At 52.8% G+C, this 20,372-nt stretch overlaps 7 protein-coding genes across 7 annotated transcripts; 3 read left to right on the forward strand and 4 right to left on the reverse strand.

Moving 5' to 3' along the window:
- Positions 1-583: 583 nt before the first annotated feature.
- J4E78_010878 (uncharacterized protein) lies at positions 584-1,866 on the reverse strand (the record flags this gene model as incomplete). The annotated part of the gene is made up of 4 exons (XM_049371454.1): positions 584-616; positions 663-980; positions 1,155-1,758; positions 1,808-1,866. The coding sequence occupies 4 exons, from the start codon at positions 1,864-1,866 to the stop codon at positions 584-586; spliced, it is 1,014 nt and encodes a 337-aa protein (XP_049216830.1).
- A 520-nt stretch (positions 1,867-2,386) lies between these two features.
- On the forward strand, positions 2,387-4,295 carry J4E78_010879 (uncharacterized protein; the record flags this gene model as incomplete). Its single annotated transcript, XM_049371455.1, has 3 exons — positions 2,387-2,391; positions 2,431-3,260; positions 3,691-4,295. The coding sequence occupies 3 exons, from the start codon at positions 2,387-2,389 to the stop codon at positions 4,293-4,295; spliced, it is 1,440 nt and encodes a 479-aa protein (XP_049216831.1).
- A 574-nt stretch (positions 4,296-4,869) lies between these two features.
- J4E78_010880 (uncharacterized protein) lies at positions 4,870-5,752 on the forward strand (the record flags this gene model as incomplete). The annotated part of the gene is made up of 2 exons (XM_049371456.1): positions 4,870-5,286; positions 5,339-5,752. 2 exons carry the CDS (start codon positions 4,870-4,872, stop codon positions 5,750-5,752), a joined length of 831 nt encoding a protein of 276 aa, XP_049216832.1.
- Positions 5,753-6,549: 797 nt separating this feature from the next.
- Positions 6,550-9,977, forward strand: J4E78_010881 (uncharacterized protein; the record flags this gene model as incomplete). Its single annotated transcript, XM_049371457.1, has 5 exons — positions 6,550-6,974; positions 7,028-7,497; positions 7,545-8,930; positions 9,294-9,854; positions 9,907-9,977. 5 exons carry the CDS (start codon positions 6,550-6,552, stop codon positions 9,975-9,977), a joined length of 2,913 nt encoding a protein of 970 aa, XP_049216833.1.
- Positions 9,978-11,612: 1,635 nt separating this feature from the next.
- Positions 11,613-14,033, reverse strand: J4E78_010882 (uncharacterized protein; the record flags this gene model as incomplete). The annotated part of the gene is made up of 8 exons (XM_049371458.1): positions 11,613-11,945; positions 12,008-12,725; positions 12,776-12,890; positions 12,943-13,239; positions 13,293-13,583; positions 13,633-13,769; positions 13,821-13,941; positions 13,997-14,033. 8 exons carry the CDS (start codon positions 14,031-14,033, stop codon positions 11,613-11,615), a joined length of 2,049 nt encoding a protein of 682 aa, XP_049216834.1.
- Positions 14,034-15,421: 1,388 nt separating this feature from the next.
- On the reverse strand, positions 15,422-17,080 carry J4E78_010883 (uncharacterized protein; the record flags this gene model as incomplete). The annotated part of the gene is made up of 1 exon (XM_049371459.1): positions 15,422-17,080. The coding sequence occupies one exon, from the start codon at positions 17,078-17,080 to the stop codon at positions 15,422-15,424; it is 1,659 nt and encodes a 552-aa protein (XP_049216835.1).
- Positions 17,081-17,788: 708 nt separating this feature from the next.
- Positions 17,789-20,217, reverse strand: J4E78_010884 (uncharacterized protein; the record flags this gene model as incomplete). The annotated part of the gene is made up of 3 exons (XM_049371460.1): positions 17,789-17,988; positions 18,045-20,057; positions 20,184-20,217. The coding sequence occupies 3 exons, from the start codon at positions 20,215-20,217 to the stop codon at positions 17,789-17,791; spliced, it is 2,247 nt and encodes a 748-aa protein (XP_049216836.1).
- Between the last annotated feature and the right edge of the window lie 155 nt (positions 20,218-20,372).

Here is a 20,372-nt window from a genome sequence, read left to right on the forward strand (position 1 = left end):
TCAGCTGCAAAACAACTAGAAGCAGGTCCCGCCGGAGCGCATTTTCACACGGCATTATGGAGGTGGCCTTGTGGGCACGAGATAAACGCATTCTTTGGGAGCGCGACGAAACCGAGAAACTGGAGTTTGTTAAGGATCTTGAGAGCGGACTCTTCGATACATTCAAGAAACTATGTGCAGCTGGGCTTCGATTGGTGTTTAAAGTGGATGATGGTTTGGTTTTCTCCGTCAACAACGAGGAAGAGATCGCCTATGATTTGTGGGTGGAGAAGATATTGGCTTATCAACCGGCGAGGAAACAGCGCCACTACTTTGATTGGAGAGTACAAATGGACTAATTTGTACTTAAGAAACTTAATATCCACGCCTAGAGCGTCTCAGAGACTTTCGATCTTCTCCGCCGCACCCTTGCATCGCCATGTCATCTCCAACACAAGATATTACCTTGCCCTTCTTCCTTTTCCATCACCCTGTCGTCTCCGACGCAGGCTATGACCTTGCACTTTGTCCTCTTCCATGAACCTGTAGTCTACAATGCAGACCCATAGAACTCGTCAGACGAATCAGATTCATCACTGGCCGCTCATTCACGGAGGGCGCGTTTCGCAAGTATGGCCTGGGACGAATTTAGCCAGTGTCTGTCCCCACACCATGTGACTTACTTTGTCATTATCCTCGATTTTCTCCTTCCAACACTCTTCCGTCAGCTCCTCGCTTACAACCTTGAACTTCAAGTGGTAGCCCAGCTTCACCGTGACATGGTATTTGGCTGCAATCAAGTTCTGAATGCCTGGAAAGAGGAGTGCGAGATCCTGGGGCGGGACTGCTGCGCTGGGGTCTGCCATTGCCCTGAACACTGCGTCTGTCGGTATAGCCTGGAAGCTGAGCAGAACGTTGGCACCAGTCTTGAGCGTGTAAAGCTCAGCCAGATCTTTAGCGAGTTTGTCACAATCGCCTGACGAGATAACAGGGGTGAACAGCTATCAAGTCGTTAGCAAAGATAATAAGATGTCTTAAAATTGCCTAAGCTAAAGCGTAGCAAGGAGAGTACATCTTCTTGTTTGCGCGCTCATCTTGTGATGATCCAATTGCAAGGAGAATACATACTAGTAAAAAGTTAGCAAAATAACTTAAGAGCTATCCGTGGCGGCTACTTTACCCTCAATACTCCGGATTAGCTTCTGCGTGTCGAGGCCGAAGCCATGAAAATCGGTTTCAAGGAACAGATTGACGTGGTGGGCTTGCATGAAACGAAACGTGGAGAGCCTGTACCATGCGTGCGCTAGCTCCAGCATCGTGTCCTTGAGTATCGCCCTCGCTTCGAGTAAGTGGCCATAACCACCACGTGTGAGTGACGTCTGGAAGTGCTTGGAACGACTTGCGATCGTGTGGCCGGGTATGGCGAATGCTGGCGAGGCAGTCGCGACCAGGTCATGATGATTGATACTGATCGCCAACTGGTCGCCGCTTATCATATAGCCGTATACCTCATTGCGAAGTTCTCGGGCAAACTTTGTTTGTAGTAGTCCCAAAAGAATTCCATGACGGTGAGTCATGTGATCCTTCAAGTACTGCTGGAGAACGTTCTCGAGCTGGTCTAGTTTTGCCGTGATTTTGGCCAGCTTTTGCTTGAGGTTCTGGAATCGCTGTCGGGTCTTCAACGTAAGATTGCTACGCCTTTGATGAGGCCTGGTGCGATTGAGCTTAGCTCGGTCGGGTACTTCGATGTGTTTCAGAATCCGAATGTGCCTGAGGGTACTGGATTCATTAGCAGCTGCTAGATTCGTAGACTCCGGACGGAACTTACTGGGAAACGTATTCATGGTCGAGAAAGAATCCTACAGCGGGCGGAGTGCGCACCTCCATGGCGATGGCCGGATAACAAGTGAGTCGAGAAGGTGGTTGAAGAAAGGCTGGGGCGGGTAGTTGAGACTGGAGGGATTGAGGGGTGGGTGCTTTTCTCAACGCAGCGTTGCGATCAGTCATCCAAAGTGCATGTGAAGGGAAAGATCACACGGACCAGAAACTCAACCTACGGAGTGAAAGATGTGGATTACAGGTCAGCCACGCCAACCCCAGGAAAACACTGAACAGCCTGGAGCCTACGTTGACGTTGGGTCACCTACTTTCCAGGATTTTGTCTTAATGTAGCCCGCAGACCTGATTCAACCTAACCAAATCTCTCAGAACTTCAACCCCACCATCTAAGCCCCCCAAAAGCGAAAGCAACATGGCTCACACAGTCGATTTGACTCGTGAAAACGTGTACATGTAAGTCATCTCAAAAGCCTCATACAAGAATCTGAACAGGCGAGCTGCAGCATACATGGGGACAAAAATGAAAGTCGCGATAACCCTGAAGGCAATGTAGACACCTGGGTCATTGATGGAGTGGTTGTTCAGTGCTAATATGAGGACCAGCACACTCAGATATTGCGCACTTATCGACCATGTTCTGAACAAGAACAGCCCACTACTCACGGCGTCCCAAATCGCAAGTCTGGATCGTACGCAGTCAGAATACGAAGACTTCGCCGATGCCCATATCGAACATTACGCGCAGCAGTCCTGTCGGGCATTGTGTACCGCCATGCAACATAAGCTTCCCCGCGAGCTCCGCGATATGATCTACGACCACATCCTCTCCCCTGCTCGAGATGAACCGGTTTTCATCAACAACGAATACTTCGATGACGTCGACGAGCCATATCGGGAGACTGTTGCGGTTTTCGCCGAGCAACGCGGACACGGATACGCGCATATGTGTAGGGAGGGATTTGTTGATCTCGACACTATGAGCGAGTTTGCACGTCGCTGGTATTATCATACCAAATTGTGGCTGTATCTCACACCTACGGAGGTCGCTGAGTTCTTCGAGACTGATATCTGGGGTCTCGGTCTGGAAGGCGATCGTCTATTGCGCCATCTCGAAGTCGAATTGTGCGGAACAGAATACGAAGATAATGTCACTCCGCTCCAGCAGTGTCTCGTCAAGCTCGCGCCTGGCGCATCGATCGTTTTCCACCTGCGAGTAGATTACATTTATGGCCCAGGTGAGTACACGTATGACGAGGAATTCACCATGTGCCTCCTCTCCGAACGCGTGAGCGCGCTATTTCCTCTGATGCGGCAGCTGATCGAGGCTGGCTATGAGTTGTATGGGGCGCTGGATGGGTATGAAGACTTTCGCGTCACTCCCGCCACTCTGGACCGAGAAATTTGGAAAGATACGCTGATAGCGCATTGCGAAGGCCGTGATGGTGGGTAGATCCTGTTGGCACTGAAGAGCTTTACTGACCACGAACAGGCGTGATCGACACGTGACCGCAGGTGGTCATGATGTGACTGGGAGTAAACATCCTCGCAGCTTCCAAGGCTACTGCAAGTGACTGGGTAAGCGCGATTGAACGGGCGTATGCTATATGTAGCGTACAATCAACCATTTGTTCTCATAATCTCGACGGTGTACGCGTATGTATGCACCTTCCTCACATGAGCGCCGCCATTTGAAAAAGGCAGTCGCGGTGACTACCTCCTCGCTCTTGCATCGCGGTATCCATTTGCGCATGCCATATGTTCCAGGTCCAGCGTGGAAGGTGGAGGTGAAGTCGTCGCGTTGTCGCACGCTGGTTGGGTGGTGGTGGTGTCGGCGTCTAGGGCGCGAGGGGTCGCGAATATCTCCGAACATAGGACCTGTTGACTCAGAAGGTATATTGGAAGCTGCTCGCCAACATCTGCAACCACAAACTCTGAATCATCAATCCAAGCACAAGATGAACTCAAAAGTCTTCCAATGGGAGCGCACTGTCGCTTCGGGCACCTACCTCATATCCTCCGACCGGTCGCTCCTTCCGTACACCTTCGTCCAGGAAGCCTACGCGACGGACGCAATGTTTTGGGCGAAACCGCTCTCTTTCACGGACCTGTCGACCATGCTTGACAACAGTCTCACCCTCGGTGTGTACTCTGTCTCGGACGGCGTCAAGAAGCCTATTGGCATGGCGCGCTTCATTACCGACTACACAACGCTCGCCTACCTCACAGACGTCTACCTCGTCCCCGAACACCAGGGCCAAGGACTCGGCAAATGGCTCATCGCATGCTGTCGCGAGATCTGCGCCGGAATGGAAAACCTCCGGTGGATGGTCCTCTTGACCGGCGGCGAGCAAGCGCAAGCACTCTACAGGAAGGAATTGGGCATGACAAAGCTTGACGGGGTGGAGGAGGGGCTGGTTTGTATGGGGGCTCGGCGGGCAAAACTCACCGAAGCAGCGGGCGCTCCGCCCTCAGCATAGCGGGACCTAGCGGTTTGCCGTCTACGCACGTATGCAGTTCCCTACCTTAAACATGGACGACTATTCCTCGCGATCAGACGCTACAGTGACAGAAACGTGGTTTGATGGTTGGTCTCGACTGATGACAACGGCTATCTTTGCTTCCGGACTAGTCGCGGGCCCATGCTGCATGCATGTCATCTCTAGCGTAGATATCGCCATCCATTTTTCTTTATTACCATAGACTACTGGTCTGGCTCGCGCCCTCGGCCTTCTGGTATCTTCCGAGTAAGCGGACGAGGCCTGAAGCCTGTTTCGAGCCGGCATGCGACGAATTGTCATCATGGAGGGGCTGTCAGGCCCTCCAGGGCTTGTTGCAACTCCGTCTGGTGGTTGTGTCGCGTCGCGCTGCTACATCGATAAGTGTATTACGCCTACTAAACTGGGATCCGCCTCCGATGCTGCCCGAGGAAGACTAATCTAGATCGCGCATGTGTAGACCTGTCGCATAGATCGCCAGGGCCTTGTTGATATACAGCAGCAGTTGACCCTGCGTTCACGTCACGTCCGCCGATCTTCCACATTCCACACCAACATGACCGCGACATTTGAGACCTCTCCACTATCACGCACATCGTCCCCGCCAGCAACACTCAAGAGAAAACGAGCGCGTTCTGATACCCAACCTCTTACCCCGCCGTTAGCCGCAAGCGACTCTGAAGGATCGCGTCTGCTCTCGCGCGCCGTCCACGTTCTTTCGACTGCTGCCACCGCGCTCTCGCAGGTCACTTTCCTATATGAGTCCGACCATGTGGCGCGCGATGGTCTCCTCCAGGCTGTCGAAGTCATCACAAAGACCAGCCAGACTGGCGGTAAACTCATAATATGCGGAGTGGGCAAAAGCGGCTTGGTGGGGCGCAAGATGGTCGCGACGATGAAGAGTCTGGGCATAGCGAGCTCCTTCATGCATGCTGCTGAGGCACTACATGGGGATCTCGGCGACATCAGGAAGGTGAGTTCGATCCCAAAGCCCGAAAGACGAGAAATGTACTGACTAGAAGTAGAACGACGCAATCATGTTCATATCCTACTCTGGCAAGACAGCAGAGCTCATGGCTCTCCTCGAACACATACCCACCCACACGCCCATCCTCGCCATCACATCGCATACGAAACCCTCAGACTGCCCGATCCTTGACGACCGGCCGAACTCCATACTGCTGCCTGCGCCTATACACGAGTTGGAGGAGGTCTCGTTTGGCGTCTGCGCGCCGACTACCAGCACCACTGTCACCATTGCGGTGGGCGATATGCTGGCGTTGACCGTCGCAGAGGCCCTACATCAAGATGAGACGAAGGCTGTGTTTAGAACGAATCACCCTGGCGGTGCGATCGGTGCGAAGTCGAGACGGATAGAGAAGGAGGATGATACCCAGGTGAAGGAGTGCGATGGGCTGGTTACGCCGCCGGCTACCTGATCGTGCTCAAGAGGAGATAATGCACACGAGGAGACCATGCTCAGGAAGATACCATGTGTGAGGCATCTGGAGACGTGTAGATCGTGTAGATCATGTACATGCGCAAGGAACGGCCGTAACGAACCAGAGGGACTTTGCCTCATGTCTTTCAGTCGATAAGTGGTCATCCCTGGTGATGTTTTACGGCACTTCGCAGGCAGAAGAGCACAGTGATGTTGCGACCCCACGCGAGCACTTACGCAAGGAAGGAACTAAACAGGTGCGCCGCAGTCAACATTGGCCACAAAAACGAAGCCCAAGAAGGCTCTAGAGTAACGTAAACATGTAGGTTACTTACCCTTCTCATCGTCACCAGCGTCGTGGTGGGCGTCCGTCCGCTTCTTTCCACGAGGCGCAGGGTAGTGGGTGGTACCTTCCCGTTCCATGTGCAGCCTGCACTCACATTTCACTCACCCTACACCCTATCCACTCCACTCACTTTTCGTATGCGTTACCATACAGGTTTCTCGCACACAACCTCCATTACCGTGCATAGATTGGACGACAGCGCTGATCGGCGCGCTCATATTGGATGTCTGCATGATTGCGGCACAGCCTCGCCATGGGTGGTGCAATGAGGGGTTGCCTTGCGCGCCTTCCGTCTCCCATCTCAATTTTCACACCCGCTGTGTATCCTCAGCTCACCAGAGCTGTAGCCTTTGGTTCCAGAATTGGACACTGGTTTGTTCCCTGATATGGCGTTCTAGCTCGCATTTTGCCCTGATACATGGAATTCTGGATCTCGCGCATCGCCCACCATGGAAGCCCTAACAGCGATTGGCTTGATCGCCAATATCGTTCAGTTTGTCGATCTCGGCGCAAAGCTTGTCGGCTCTGCAAGAGAAATGCGCGACTCTGCCAGCGGCATGACGTTGGAGAACAAGAGTCTGGAGGAAGTTACCATTCAGATGCGCGATCTAAGTTCGAGCCTGGACCCTCCCACCACGAACGCGGAAAGCTACGATGAGCGAGTCCTCCGTCAGTTAGCTCAGGAGTGCCGTGAGCTGTCAGACCAGATTCTCCGCCTTCTGAAGAAGATTGCTCCAACCAGGCCGGGCTCGAGGCGTCAAATCGTAGGCTCATTGATAAAGAATCAGAAGTTCAGAAAAGAGAAGAAAGAACTCGGAGAGAAGCTAGCAGACTGCCGTAACCGGCTGCATCTGCAATTCGACAAGTTCACCAGGTTAGTCAATGTCACGATGTCGCTCTTGGGCCCTTTCTCTGATACGGGAATAGTTCGAAAGTACATGCGCAGCTCCAGGCCCTTGGAAATCATGCGCAATCAAACCAAGCAATCTTGCAAACGTTACCGCAACAGATCGAGCGTATTCGCCGAGGCACATGTGTTGCTTCCTTGGGTGTTGAAGCCCTGGATCAGTTGAAAGAGCTACTTGGATTGACTGAAGTAGCTCAAGAATCGGTCGTAGCTCGGAGTTTCCTCAATGATCTTGCGTTTGAAGGAATGGAGGCCAGAGTTGATGTCATCGCGAAAGAGCACAGCGAAACCTTTCGATGGATTGTGGAGCAAGATGCAGACGTCGACGACGTTACATTGAAGACTAACGCTCGCGAACTATACCTTTCATGGCTACATCATGCTTTTGGAATCTTCCATATCGCGGGAAAGCTGGGGTCGGGCAAATCCACACTCATGAAATTCCTGTACAAGCATCCGGAAACACGTAAACAGCTGTTGGCGTGGGCAGGTACGTTGTTCTTCCCTGACGTGTAACGTGTTCATTGACAACCACAGATAACAAAACGCTGGTGATGGCAAGCCACTTCTTCTGGAAACCCGCGAGGCTGCGATTACAAAAGTCACTCAACGGATTGGAGAGATCGTCACTTTATCAACTGTTGTTATCCCACCAAGAGTTGACGAAGAAGGCATTCCCAGAGATTTGGGAACATCGGATGAGCATCAAAGACGGTCGGATGGAGCTACCACATAGCCTCTCCCCGGATGAAATTCGCGATGGCTTCATGGCCCTCCTACGGGATGAAACCGTTCAGCAATCATATCGATTCTGTTTCTTCATCGACGCTTTGGATGAGTACGAGGACATACCCCAATACGATCAGAAATACATGGTCGACACACTCCGCAAATGGACACAGATCGCTCCAAACTCCATCAAGCTATGTGTATCCAGCCGGGAAGAGAATGTGTTTGAGAACGCTTTTGCTGGAGATCCAAGGATACGATTACAGGATCTCACCAGGCACGATATGGAGTGTTTCGTACGTTCTAGGCTCGAGTCTGTGCAAGACCACAACACCCGAGAACGTCTTACAAGTGAGATTGTCAAGAAATCGGATGGCATCTTCTTCTGGGTTGTACTCGTCACCAAACAGCTCCGACAAGCGTTGGAAGACGGCGATGGTGCCTCTGTTTTTGAGAAGGAGTTGGCCACACTGCCTACTGAGTTGAAGAAGCTGTTCAATCATCTTCTCGACTCTATCTCCCCATTGCGTAGGGAAAGAGCGCATCAAATCTTTGCTATGGTGCTAAAACACGAGACATTGCCGATCAAACTATCGCTATTGTCTTGTCTACACCTTGATGCAAATGAAATGAAGGCACCATCATCGGTGGAGGAGCCTTCTATATTGCCTGTCCTGGACTACCAAGACGGACAAGACCCACACAAATGGTACGAAGAGCATGAAAAACAAGCTCGGAGACAACTACATGGGTATTGTAGAGGACTGGTCGAGGATCGAGTTAACCCTGAAGTCTGCAAGCAAGAAGGGGGGTCCGAGGACCCCAGACCTGAACCCGACCCTTCTAAACCCGCTGGATCGAGATGCATCCTGTTCGTACATCGCACTGTCATCGAATTTCTTGAAGATTCATTGATCCTGAAGCACGAATTGGGCGAGTTCGATGCGATTGAAACAATCTCACAGTCGCATTTGGCAGAATTCCAACGCATACCTTCTTCTCTTATCAACCCGCTGTACTGGACATACCTATACGGTAAAATCATCGAGCTACGGTTTCACTCTGGAAGAGATAGGTCGCAGGGCGACTTCATTGTGCAGCTGGAGCATTTGATCTCACGAAAGTTCCCGGGTTGGCTGGAGAAAGAGCTACCTCCCTCCGAGGAATGCGTTGACGATGCTGCAGACGATTACTGTGCTTTGAGTATTAAAGGAACAGACAGTAAAAACACGTGGGATAGACGTACACGTAAATTCCGACCCAAAGCTCCGGCTTCGATCTTGGCCTGGCTAGGTAATACTTCATATATTCTTTGGCGGGTTTCAAGACTTGACGAACCACCGCTACCTGATCAGACACGTGGCATCGTCCTACACTGTTTGATGAGTTGGTTGGACACGACCGAGAAAGCTGAAGAGCTTGAGAGAATCGTGGCCTGCTTTGGAAAACTCTTGGATGAACGCCCATCTCCTGTTACACGCTTCTTGTGGGTCAATTTTGTCAAACTTTGTTCTATATCCCTACGCCACAATGATCCCATTTGGTCTCGTACTATAGGTCAACTTATCGTCCTGTTCTTGCAGAAGTACGAGAGGAACGTTGTCCACAAAACGAAAATCGAATATGGTGGACAGGGGGAATTCGGAGGATGGGAATGTACAGTTATGAAGGTAAAAGTACCGGGCAAGGTGTCAGCGGATATGATTTTCAGGGGTTTTACACCTGGAACTACTTGCCATACTATTAGCAGGGAACTTGGCCACAACGCCTCAATGGAGCAGCTGGTGAAGTTGTGGCATCTCGAGAACGAGCGAGAAATTCTTGGATTGCTAGAACAGGAGCGCATGACCATGGAAAGCAAAGAACAAGCCGCGGACCTGGTCGTCACGGCCAAGGAAACCTTCGAGAAAAGCTCGTCCGATAGCACTCCAGCTTTCGACACAGCGTCTAGGTCGCTTCAGAGGGTCGACAGTGCAGCCGAGATTCGAAGCGAAAGCGGCGTAATAGCGTCTGGTTTGCCCGTCGAAACCAAGGCAGACGTCGATACACCCCAACCCGAGGCCGCCAAAACCCGCTCTATTCATGCATTGGGTATCGCGACAATCTTCGCCCTTCTAGGTGAGAAGATCCTAATGAGAAGCCGATGGAATTTCGCTGACATGAACTCTAGTGTTGATGTTAGCTTTTCTCATCGCTCACCAAGACTATCGGGGTCGATGGTCTTCTTTTATCGTACACTGAACACGTCCGGAGCCTACGTCGACGTTAGGTCACCTACTTTGTATGTTTTCATGTTAATGTAGGGTGCAGACCTATCTCGCGTTTTCCTAGGTCGACGTGCGAGGATATATCGCGTCTTGTATTCTATGGATGGTTTACCACAACCTCGCGAAACAAAAAGACTGATCCGATGCGCAACCACCTAGTGAATGTCTTTCCCGTCGCTGAGACAGCTTCTCTCATTTTTCTACTATATAAACGCGTCTTCACGCTGGTACAGTTTCATTTCCGCCGTCATTTCACTATATACATTCCTCATTCACAGTGGCGCAATTATATACATTCACACGACACATTGATCTAGCACTTTGCCGCACGTTCTCCGACACCACACGCCAACCCAGCATATCGTTCATCAACACCATGGTCTCACTCGCACTGTCTCGTCACGACCGGCGGTGGCTTCGGATGTATAAAAACGTCCCCAGTATAGTTCCTAGTTGAAGGCATCACATTAACGCACACACGCACCTACACAAGTTGAAGACACCACAGTCTTCATCCACCCATTCCAACAAACACATCACACCAGGTAACTCTCAACACACAAACTAACATGCCCTTCGGATCCTTCTTCGGCGGCGACAACCCTTTTAGCTCCGGTCGGTCCTCCCGCCGTGACCCCTACTCATCTTCCAGCCGCGATCCCTACGGCTACGGCTCCTCCAGTTCAAGCCGAATGACCGAGCCCTTCTCCCAGCCCTACGGCGACTACACCAGCCAACCCCGTTGTGAGACAACCGGTAGCTCTAGACTCAGCCGCGCTGCATCCCAGCGCGACCCCTACGATAGCCGGTACCAGTACCGCGACCTCAGCCCCATGCGCGCTTCCGAGCGGCCCCGCGCGTACACTAACAAACACTCTTACGATGACCACCGCTCCGTCAGCCCTCTAGGTTCATCTCGTTTCGAGCAACCATCTACTACTCGCCGTCTCCTCGCCAGCATGGGTAGGCCCAGCACTTCCTCTTCTTCTTCCCGCACTTCCTCCTCGTACGCCACACCGTCGTACGCGTCTAGCTTCCGCGAGCCACAGCAGACTAGCTTTAGTATTGATCGCGGGTACGAGCGGCCGTCTACTTCTGGTGGTTACGGCGGCGGTGGCGGTTTGTATCGTAGTAGTGCGGTGCGTGGTAGCGAGGGCCGCGAGGCGCCACGTCGTATGGGTAGCGATGGTGAGTATGGAGCGCATCTGGGGACTCAGCGTCGGCCGCAGATGGGGAGTAACTTTCAGAATGGCGGGTTTGATTGGATGAACTGGTAGGCTTTTGTGAGCGGGAAGGCCATAGATGCGAAATCCTCGTAGACCCTGGTCCTTCTTTTTTCCTTAGTTTTCTATGGCTTGTTTAGAGAGTAGGTAAGTTGGGCTTGTATAAGCTGCTTCGTACTTCACCGTATCGTTGCTTTGGAGTTCTGTGATCAGGTAGTTAGCTGTATGCAGTCAAAGTATCATTAGTCAAACGTAAACCTCGAATTTCAAATCCGTGCGAATCCGTGCGAATCCTGTGAATATGTTTGTCAAATGCATCGCGGTCTATTCTAATGTGTACAACAAACACGCTCGTTCCCCTCTAATTGCACATGTCCATGACTATGTTACTGCGTAAGACTCTTCATCATTTTCCTCCCCCTCCCTTCACTCTCGCTCGCACTCCCACTAACGCCCCCAGCCGTCGTGGTATCTTCATCTCTATACTTGTCCTCCTGTCCATCCTCCGTAATGAGGTCATGAGGCAAATTGATCGCCCGATCAAGCGCATAAGGCAGACCCCTGTGCCTACCACGCAGCATCATGAAGCAAATCACCACTTTGCCAAACGTGTTGAAGTGGCCAGACAGCGACGTGAGATTCGACGGGTGACCGAGTGAAAGACCGACGTTACCGTACGCAGATACGACTTCAAAGAAGATGGCGAAGACGTTGAAAGCCTGTTCGTATCGTTAGCCATGACATCGACTCCAATGATACACGAGGGACATCGCAAACTTACATAGTCCTCCTGACTCATAATCCTATCACTCTCCGCAATACAAATCATGAAAACCCCCAAGAAGATATACCACAAATCGAAACTGAGTTGGTTCCGCATGTGGCTGATGAGATACGTCTTACCCCCCTTCTGCTCATCGAGATTCTCATCTCCGGCGTAGAGCCCCACGGATTTCTCCTCGTAGCTCTCGCTCATGCGTATGCTGATGGCGATGGGGTAGATGGAGATGTACATCATGACTAGCAGACTGAACTGAACAGCTGGATTGACGGCTGCGAGGTTGAAAGTCGCGGTACCGGTATGGCGCGAAGATGCGGATTGGAAGATAGCGGCGAGGATGCGGGGACCGACGGGTAGGCTGTTTACCTCGGGGTTATCTAGATCGAGGACGATGATTAGGAGGGTGTCGATGAAGTTTAGGGCGAAGAGGATGGACGCGAGGATCCAGGTGGCGGTGCTGGGGAAAAGGAGGGTGTAGCATCGGCGCGGGTGGTCGAGGAGGAAGCGCAGGGATTCTTTGAGGGAAGAAGCGGCGGGTGCGATTTTGTAGATGGACCAGATGAGTAGGCGGAGGAAGACGGGGTAGAAGGTGTTGCCGGCGAAGGCGAGGAAGGACATTACCAGCATGGGCCAGGTGGCGTCGCGGAAGGTTACCATGCTGTCGGGTGTGAGGGTGAGGCCGAGGTTGTCGACCATGGTTTGGGCGGAGTAGAACGCCCTGGGAGATGTTAGAGATAGCGATGCGGTAGGGGAGGAGGTGAAGCATACCACCACGTCTTATCTTGACCCTGTGATGCGAGGTAGTCTTGATACTTGGCTGGTGCGGTATGAATCCATGGGAGGAGGCAAACGACTCCAAGTGTGTGTAGGCCGACGAAGTATCCTGGAATGATGGTTAGCATGAGCGAGCCGGATACATCGCTCTTTCTACATACCAATGGTAACCTTGAGCAGAACCTGCAGCGCGCGGTACTCAACACCACCCAATTCTTCCCGGGTCATGGAGCTCAGGTCAATGGTAGGCGTCCTGCGTGCCGGCTTGTCTTCGCTACGACGAGCGCCGCTTGCGGTACTTCCAAGAACGAAGATGGAGGATACAGCGCGGTCTACGGAGGTAGCCTTGCTCATGGTGCGCGTGTTCATGCTTCTTGTCTCTGACCTGAGGCGACGCAGTGGATTGCTCGATTCTGCAACGGGCTTGATGCGGTCTTCATCTTCGTCTTCGTCTTCGTCTGTAGCGATCATGTTAGGCATCTGCTTATGAAGATCCAATTTGCGAGCATACCATCTGACATCGAAGTGATGTGTTCGCCATTATCGCGTTCTCGTGGACCAGGGACATACAAAGCGCCCTTTTCGTTGACATGAGGTCGAGGATCTGGGGCGAATGTGATGCGAGGAGCAGGAGCGGAAGGTTGGTCGTTTGACTCGTCTATAGTGGGGACAGGCTTCTTTTCCGAGACTGTGGTCTCGCCGGTGAGACCCTCTTCAATCTTTCGCGTGTCGGCGGTGTTGTCGATTGTTTGAGCCCGGCTCATAGACAGCTGCAAGCTCTTGGGTCTACTGTGTGCCGCCGCTATTGGGAGTTAGCTTCAGCTGCAGGCTTAGAGCGACATCTGACATACCAATACCCTTGAGCTTCTGCTTGAACCAGCGTAGTCGCACAACGACGACGAGTACGTTGATGAAACCCAGATTTGTAACAATAGGCGTGATGTAAACAAAGATCTGCTGGTATGTCTTGAGAGCCTTGACATCAACACTAACGCACTGTCAGCACGGCATCCATCCCAGTACATCAACCCAAACATACGGGTTCAAGCCAGATTCAGTCGACGCGCTGACACCAAAGTAGTATGCGTCGATAGCCGAGAGATTGCCATAGGGATAGATGATGATAAGGGCCAGAATTCCGAAACTGAGAATGTATGCATCTACACCCCGTTAGCCATGCCGTTCCCGGATCAGACGGAACCGTCTGCAACTTACAATGCAGCGTGATGAAGTTGATTGGCGGCTTCCACATATTGCCTTTGTCGCTATGCGCTCAATCCGCAGTGACACACTGAGGGATTATCGCTACGTGCAGCAACGCAACGAAAGCGCAAGGGCGAAGTAAGCGAAAGAGAAAATAACTCTTTCGTGTTCAAAGTCCAGAGTACAGGAAGTTACCAGTGTATTGGGAATGGAATAAGAAGGAGAAGAAGAGGACCGCAGAATCACCCAGAAAACACGTGAGCTCCAGCGCAATACGGCCTGGGTACAAAGGCCCAGCAAATAATTGTATGAGGGATTTATCTCGCGATCAGCGGTGTTGCTCAGCCACTGCCATCGTGGGCCTGGTTTTGCCTATTGCGGCGACGGAATCGCACGTGAAAGTAGGATGGGCTACATATTACTTGCTTCGCCGGCGTGCGCCAAGGGGGGGATAATTCGCGCATTGTGATGATGTCGTGGTTGTGGGAAGGCGGTGCTTTGCCTACAAGCTTCTGGCTGCGGACTAGCGCAGACCCCTCCCGCTGCGTGAAAGCTTGTTATTGGTTGGTTGATTTGCGTGTATGCAGGTGCGCCATCGCTTGCACGGTGGGGGTGTTATTTCACATGGTATACTCGTGGGCTTTGTTGGTTCGTGATGCAGGCGTTGTCGCGCGTAGCTCGCGATGGCTTGCGGAACCTGTGGGATGACTGCTTGGTGACGGCCTTGAGGGTGTCCACGGCAGTTCAAATGACCGCAAAAGGCCCACGACGTGCGGTGCTAGTGCATTCCATTCAGCCGTAGCCATCTCGTCCAGGGCGAGTCCAGGAACGGAAGACTTTACGTTTAGAATCCTCACCCTTTTCGAATTATTCGCGCAACACGAGACAGGATTTCCTGGCTACGCGCGCTTGATTAAGCTTACACCGCCCAGTCAGTTATGATGGTGGAGTTCGATTTCATTCCGCCGCACTCGACGAACGCACCGGTTCGCTCTCGCTTTCGTAGAAATCTCGAGACGCAGTTCTACTAAAGCGGTATGCGGAGCAGTCGAAGGCGCACGAATTATCACGGATTCGATACGAAGCCAACGAAGTGGCATGAAGCTCATCGCCGTAACAAAACACACCACCTGGGCATGCACACCAGCGAACAACATCAAGCTATCGCGGTCATATTAGATGGCAAAGTACCATGTCAATGACGAATCTAAATCAGGGCCAGGCGACGGTCTAAATCCGTGGCGCACTGGATCCTTCGTTGCGCACACAAAGCGTTGCGAGAGGTGTCTAATGTTGCTATACTAATACAACCACAACGCCAAAAGGCCCTGTAAACCACCGTGTATTTGTAGAACCCCAGGACTCCAAACAATGCCGCCAACCCCCAAGAAAGACTCCATTCAAATGGTAAGAACGCTGAGTACGCGCCGTGCACCTCTAACCTAGAACGCGAGCTCCCAAAAGCGCAACAAGAACCATAACGATCGCCACGACACCCAGCGCCTGCGACCTCTCCATCTCCATTTTCATTTTCATTTTCATCGGTTTCGGCTTCGAGTTCGCCACCGTCTGGGTCTGCTGGACAACAACAGGAGCCTCCACAGCCTGTTCCACCTTCTGCTTCATGGCCTGCACCTTCTTCCCACCCTTCTTTCCGCGCCTCCTGTTCTTTTTTGTCTTGGGCTTTGGAACGGCACTGGTCTCAACGTCGCTCTCATGCTCATCATCGTCATCGGTGTCAACGGAGGCAGAAGCGGTGTCGTCAGGGTCAGCGATGTCGTCGCCGACCAGTGCGTCATACCTATTTGACGATGCGATAACTTGATCTTGTTTGCGCTGCTCGTTGCGCCGCTGGGGAGCCGATTTGGTGGGCGCGGGAGAGGATGGGACGGTGTGAGTATGCTGTGGTAGCGGTGGTGATGATGGTGGCGATGGAGGCGCACTCGCGAAAATCTGGACGCCAGTGTTCTTCCTTGATACCGCTGGTTGAACGGGCGAGAGGGGGGGCATGTTGTAGAAGGCGGCTATGTCGGACTTGTGGGCTGCCTCTTCGGCTGAGTGTGACCGCGAGGACGAGACCATAGCACCAAAGTCCCTCACAACAACAGGAGACTCGGGAACCACACCTCCCCCCGGCACCGACATAACCTCAGCAGACGGCTCGGAACTGGCCAACGAATCGGGAGCCGGGAGGTTCTTAGGTCGTTCCGTAGGAGCGGTGGCAGTATCCTTACTGAACGTTGCCGCATACGTGACCTCAGCCCTTGTAGACTCGGCGGCAGCCCTGGCCTTCCCCGTATACATTTTCAGGGGGATGATGAGCCCCTCGTTCTCGCTCTCTTCTTCTTCTTCTTCTTCATCGTCCTCTTTTTCTTCATCGTCCTGCTCATCGCTCATGAGAAGGTTATACGGATTCGACTTCAATGAAGCCGGGATGGGTGGAGGGGACGAGGCAGGAGTTGCCAGAGATACGCGAGAGGCTTGCGAGACGGGGGAGGTGGGAGAGGTGGGTGTGGCGGGTGACTTTGAGCCACTGGAGACGGACTCGGATGGAGTCGTGGGTTTGGCTTGGGGTTTGGCCTGGGATTTTGAGCTGGTGGTAGCGGCGAGGGGAAAAGCGAAAGGTGCACCCCAATCCTGATCCCATTCTTGTGCCAATTGCGACAGGGGGATTATCGGGCTTCTGCTCCTCGTGCTAGTCGCAGTGGTGCCCGCAGTCGCAGTCCTCGCGCGTCTATCTCCGGAGACAATCGCAACAGGCACGTGATCCGGCCTTCCCGCACCCCCAACTCCAGTCCCATCAGTCCTCTCTTTTTTACCCAAGACCCCCTTCACCGGCACCACAACCCTCTGTTCCCCATTCATCTTCTCAGCCGCTCCAGCGGTCTTCGTCGCAGCCTCCTCGTGCTTCCCAGGCCAAGTCCCATTCTCCCTATCCTGCGCCATCAGCCGCGCGATAATCTCCTGATTCTCACCCGCGTCAGAAACACAACGCAGCTTCGCCATGACCATGAGCTCGAACGAGTTCTTGGTCTCGTAGTGGGCAAGGCTGACCGCGTGGGAGAAGGACGAAGAAGCAGCTGCGGGAGGAGACATTGTGGGATGGTGATGGTGTGGTAAGTATTACGTATCGTATGTCGTCAGGATCGTTGACTTGAAACTGGAGAATGCTCAAGCTTGGGTGTTGGTCGCGGTAAGTTGAGAGTGAGAGGCGGGTTGGAGTAGTCAGGAGGGAGAAGGGAGTGCGAGAATTTAAAAGTGAGAGAGTGACTTTGCGATCGAGGGCGGTGGAGGGGCGCGTGCGCTGAACCCCAAGGTGAAAATGATCCAGGTTGAATATTGCGCTTTGTGTATAGGTGCGATAGCGAGTGGAGAAGTGGAGGCAGATTACCAGTACCAAAGTCTATGTCTACCAGTGGGCGGTTGAGCATTCGCGTAATTGTCATTCACGGCCAGTGATCTGGCCACGTACCCCACGAGCGAAAGGGTAGACCCGTGCTTTCACTAGATCTGCAGTGGGAACTGTACTTATCGCATACTGTTGGGTGCGATGTTGTGTTGTAATCTTGAAGATGGAGCACACAGGGATGTAGTAGATGGACGGCCATTATCAGGGCTGGTGGAGACATAGGCGCCAATGATGTTGTTTGCATTGGCATCAGAAAAATATAGCAGACGAGGGGTATCATAAAGAGACAAACGGCGATAAGAGTGACGTTGGTACAACACCCACTTTCGCTTCCCGGGAAGAGACACAGTGGCGTATGGAGCAAAATCGGACGAACTGATCGAAGAATGCCACACTTACGGCAATACTGGTATCTTCGTAATCCATTCCTCAATCTCCCAGCCGTTGTCTTGATATAGCTTCTGGAAGTCTAATCGAAACTGTGCTGCTTTTGTGACAATCTCCGCGACGCTGCGATCGCGCAAATGGCCGCTAAGTGGATGAGATGAGTCGGGCCGGCAATACGTTGTGAATATCTTCTCGAAGACCTGAGGACCTAGAGTACATGTCAGTGCGATGACGATAAGCTGTGAACAACGACTTCCAACGTACCAGCAAGATGTCTCAAACCTTCAAGCAGAGCGGTCTCTTCCTGTTCGGTCCACTCCGGCTTATTGCTCAACGCCGATGCTTGACGATGCGGTGGAGCTGAGCGAGGTGTGAATACTGGCAAACGCTCAAACACAACGCCGTTAGCGTCTCTCTCCTCCAAGTCCTCGAGCCTTGTGATAGCCAGCTTGCTTCTTCTGCGCGCATCGGGCTCGCAAGTCAGGCGAACGATGTGCAGAGCCTGCCAACGTTTCCACCGCTGCGTTCGTGCTTCCTCAAGTTCGGCTTTACGGCTCTCCTCCTCTTCTCTTTCTTGCATCTTGCGCTCGAAGTCTTCTTGTATCTTGCGGTGCTCCTCCCTGGCTTTGAGTCTACTAAGATGTCCGCGATACGCTTTGCTTACTTGTCGAAGATGGGCAATGAGACCAATGTCGACATCCTTGATGATTCGGTCGCCCTTCGAACGTTGAGGTACAGAAACGTTCCACTCAGCGATCTTATCTTTGAAAGCCAGCATCTGGTTGATCAGGGGTGATAGGATCTTCATAGCTTCCAAAGACTCGGTTACGTCACCGCTATTGTCCTGTAGCCACGCATACAATGCTTCGAGATACAGTGTAAGAGCCCGGAAAACATGACGATAAGCATCTCGTTTGAAGGCGCGCTGGTCCTTCTTTTCGACATCAATACTGATCTGTCCGAGCGCTCCTCGTAAATCGTCGGCCTCATCGACGACAGTTTCCATGGAAAGGTCACCTTCCTGGATATGCGCTCTGTATGTCTTGCATGCGCGTCTGATGGTGGTAGCCAGCTTGGTCCGGCACTTTCCTGGCCGTACCTCTAGGTTGAGGAACTCAAAGACGGCGTCGAGGCTCCCAGGCCTTCCTACAGGGCGCGTTATGTTATCAGCTTCCTCAGCGACGCTACTAGCGTCGTCTTCGTCTGAATCGTCCCCAGACACGTCAATAACAGGCGCGTGCTCAGTCTCTGGGGCATCAGCAACTTCCGGAGCTTGCTTGGGCGGCTCTGCGTGCTTTTGCAACCCTCTCCCATTAGCTGGTAGCTGCTGGCTAGACTCGACAGTGCCGTTGTCACGGTTCTTACGAGGCTTCAGCTTTCGTGCAGGGGGATTTATGGGATTTATGAGATTTAAGAGCCACCTTTCCCTTGCCTTCGCTTTCGCTGAATGGACTTCGGCGGCTTCTCGCGTGCTTTGAATATCGTCATGTCCAGTCGCAGTCGCCACATCCTGCTGTTGCGAGCTGCGCCGGACCGGTATGCGTACTTGTGGGTGACTCTTTCTCGATGCGCTCGACTCGCCAGTCGTCCGCCTTTGTTTCCTCGGAATCTTGGAGGGCTGTTCTTCGCTGTGATCCGACTCCGACTTCCGTTTCGACGTTCTTCGTGTACTGCTGTTGTCCTCCTCCGCACCAGCAGGTTCTCCATCTAGGATTGTCGTACCAGTGGGATCGACCACGCCATTGTCGCGTATGGGCGGGGCGGCTTTAGATGGGGTGTGTTCCGGCGGTGCGAGCTCCGGCGGCGAGGAACGTATGTCGGGTTCTGCTTCTACCAGATCCTCCACTCGTTCTTCTTCATCCACTTGTGGCCCGGCGTCATGGTGCACCGGGAGCTCTGACGAAGGCGCGGGGACGTCACTCCGCTCCTCGACTGCCTCCACAGTGGCCTGCACCTTCTTCTTGGCTGGCTTCTTCTTCTCCTTCTTCTTCCTATTGATCTTCAACGGCTTATGATTGACCTTCAGCGGGAGCGCGTACCGACCCTTCTCAGGGCTCAGCTCAATCTCGTACGGGTCTCCTCTTATCGCTAGGTTCTGTCTGGCTCCCTCGGGGAGTATGCTGACTCGTTTGAGCTTTCCAGGACGCGCTGCATTGAGGAGGTTGGCGCCGAGGACTGCGGACGATGAGGGTGGGTTTGCGCTTGGAGAGTTGGACTCGGCGAGGAGCTGCTGGGTTGCGGCATTGTCGTCTGATGAGGGCGTGGAAGGTTTTGGAGCTGTAGTATGAGTGTCAGCTTATATAAGCTCGGATGAGAGCTCCATGTGGGATTGTGTTGCTAGTGGGCATGTTGGAGAGCTTCGCGTCTACCCGCCAGCTCGACGGTAGCTGCGACGCCACGTACCTGCCTGCTTGGGCGCATCCTTAAGCCGCGCCATATAGTGAGGGTCAATAATACTAGCGCATCGGCTCTAATGAAGGTATCCGAGCGATGACGGCGATGTGGGGGGAGAGCAAAGTCATCCCCGCGGCCAAAAGCATCCAACGCTGTCAAGGCGCGAAAGAGTGGGTCCATCCCCGAAACACGCTATCA

The sequence above is a fragment of the Alternaria triticimaculans genome (genome assembly GCF_023758025.1).
Source record: "Alternaria triticimaculans strain BMP 0046 chromosome Unknown scaffold_41, whole genome shotgun sequence".
Taxonomy (NCBI): Eukaryota; Fungi; Ascomycota; class Dothideomycetes; order Pleosporales; family Pleosporaceae; genus Alternaria; species Alternaria triticimaculans.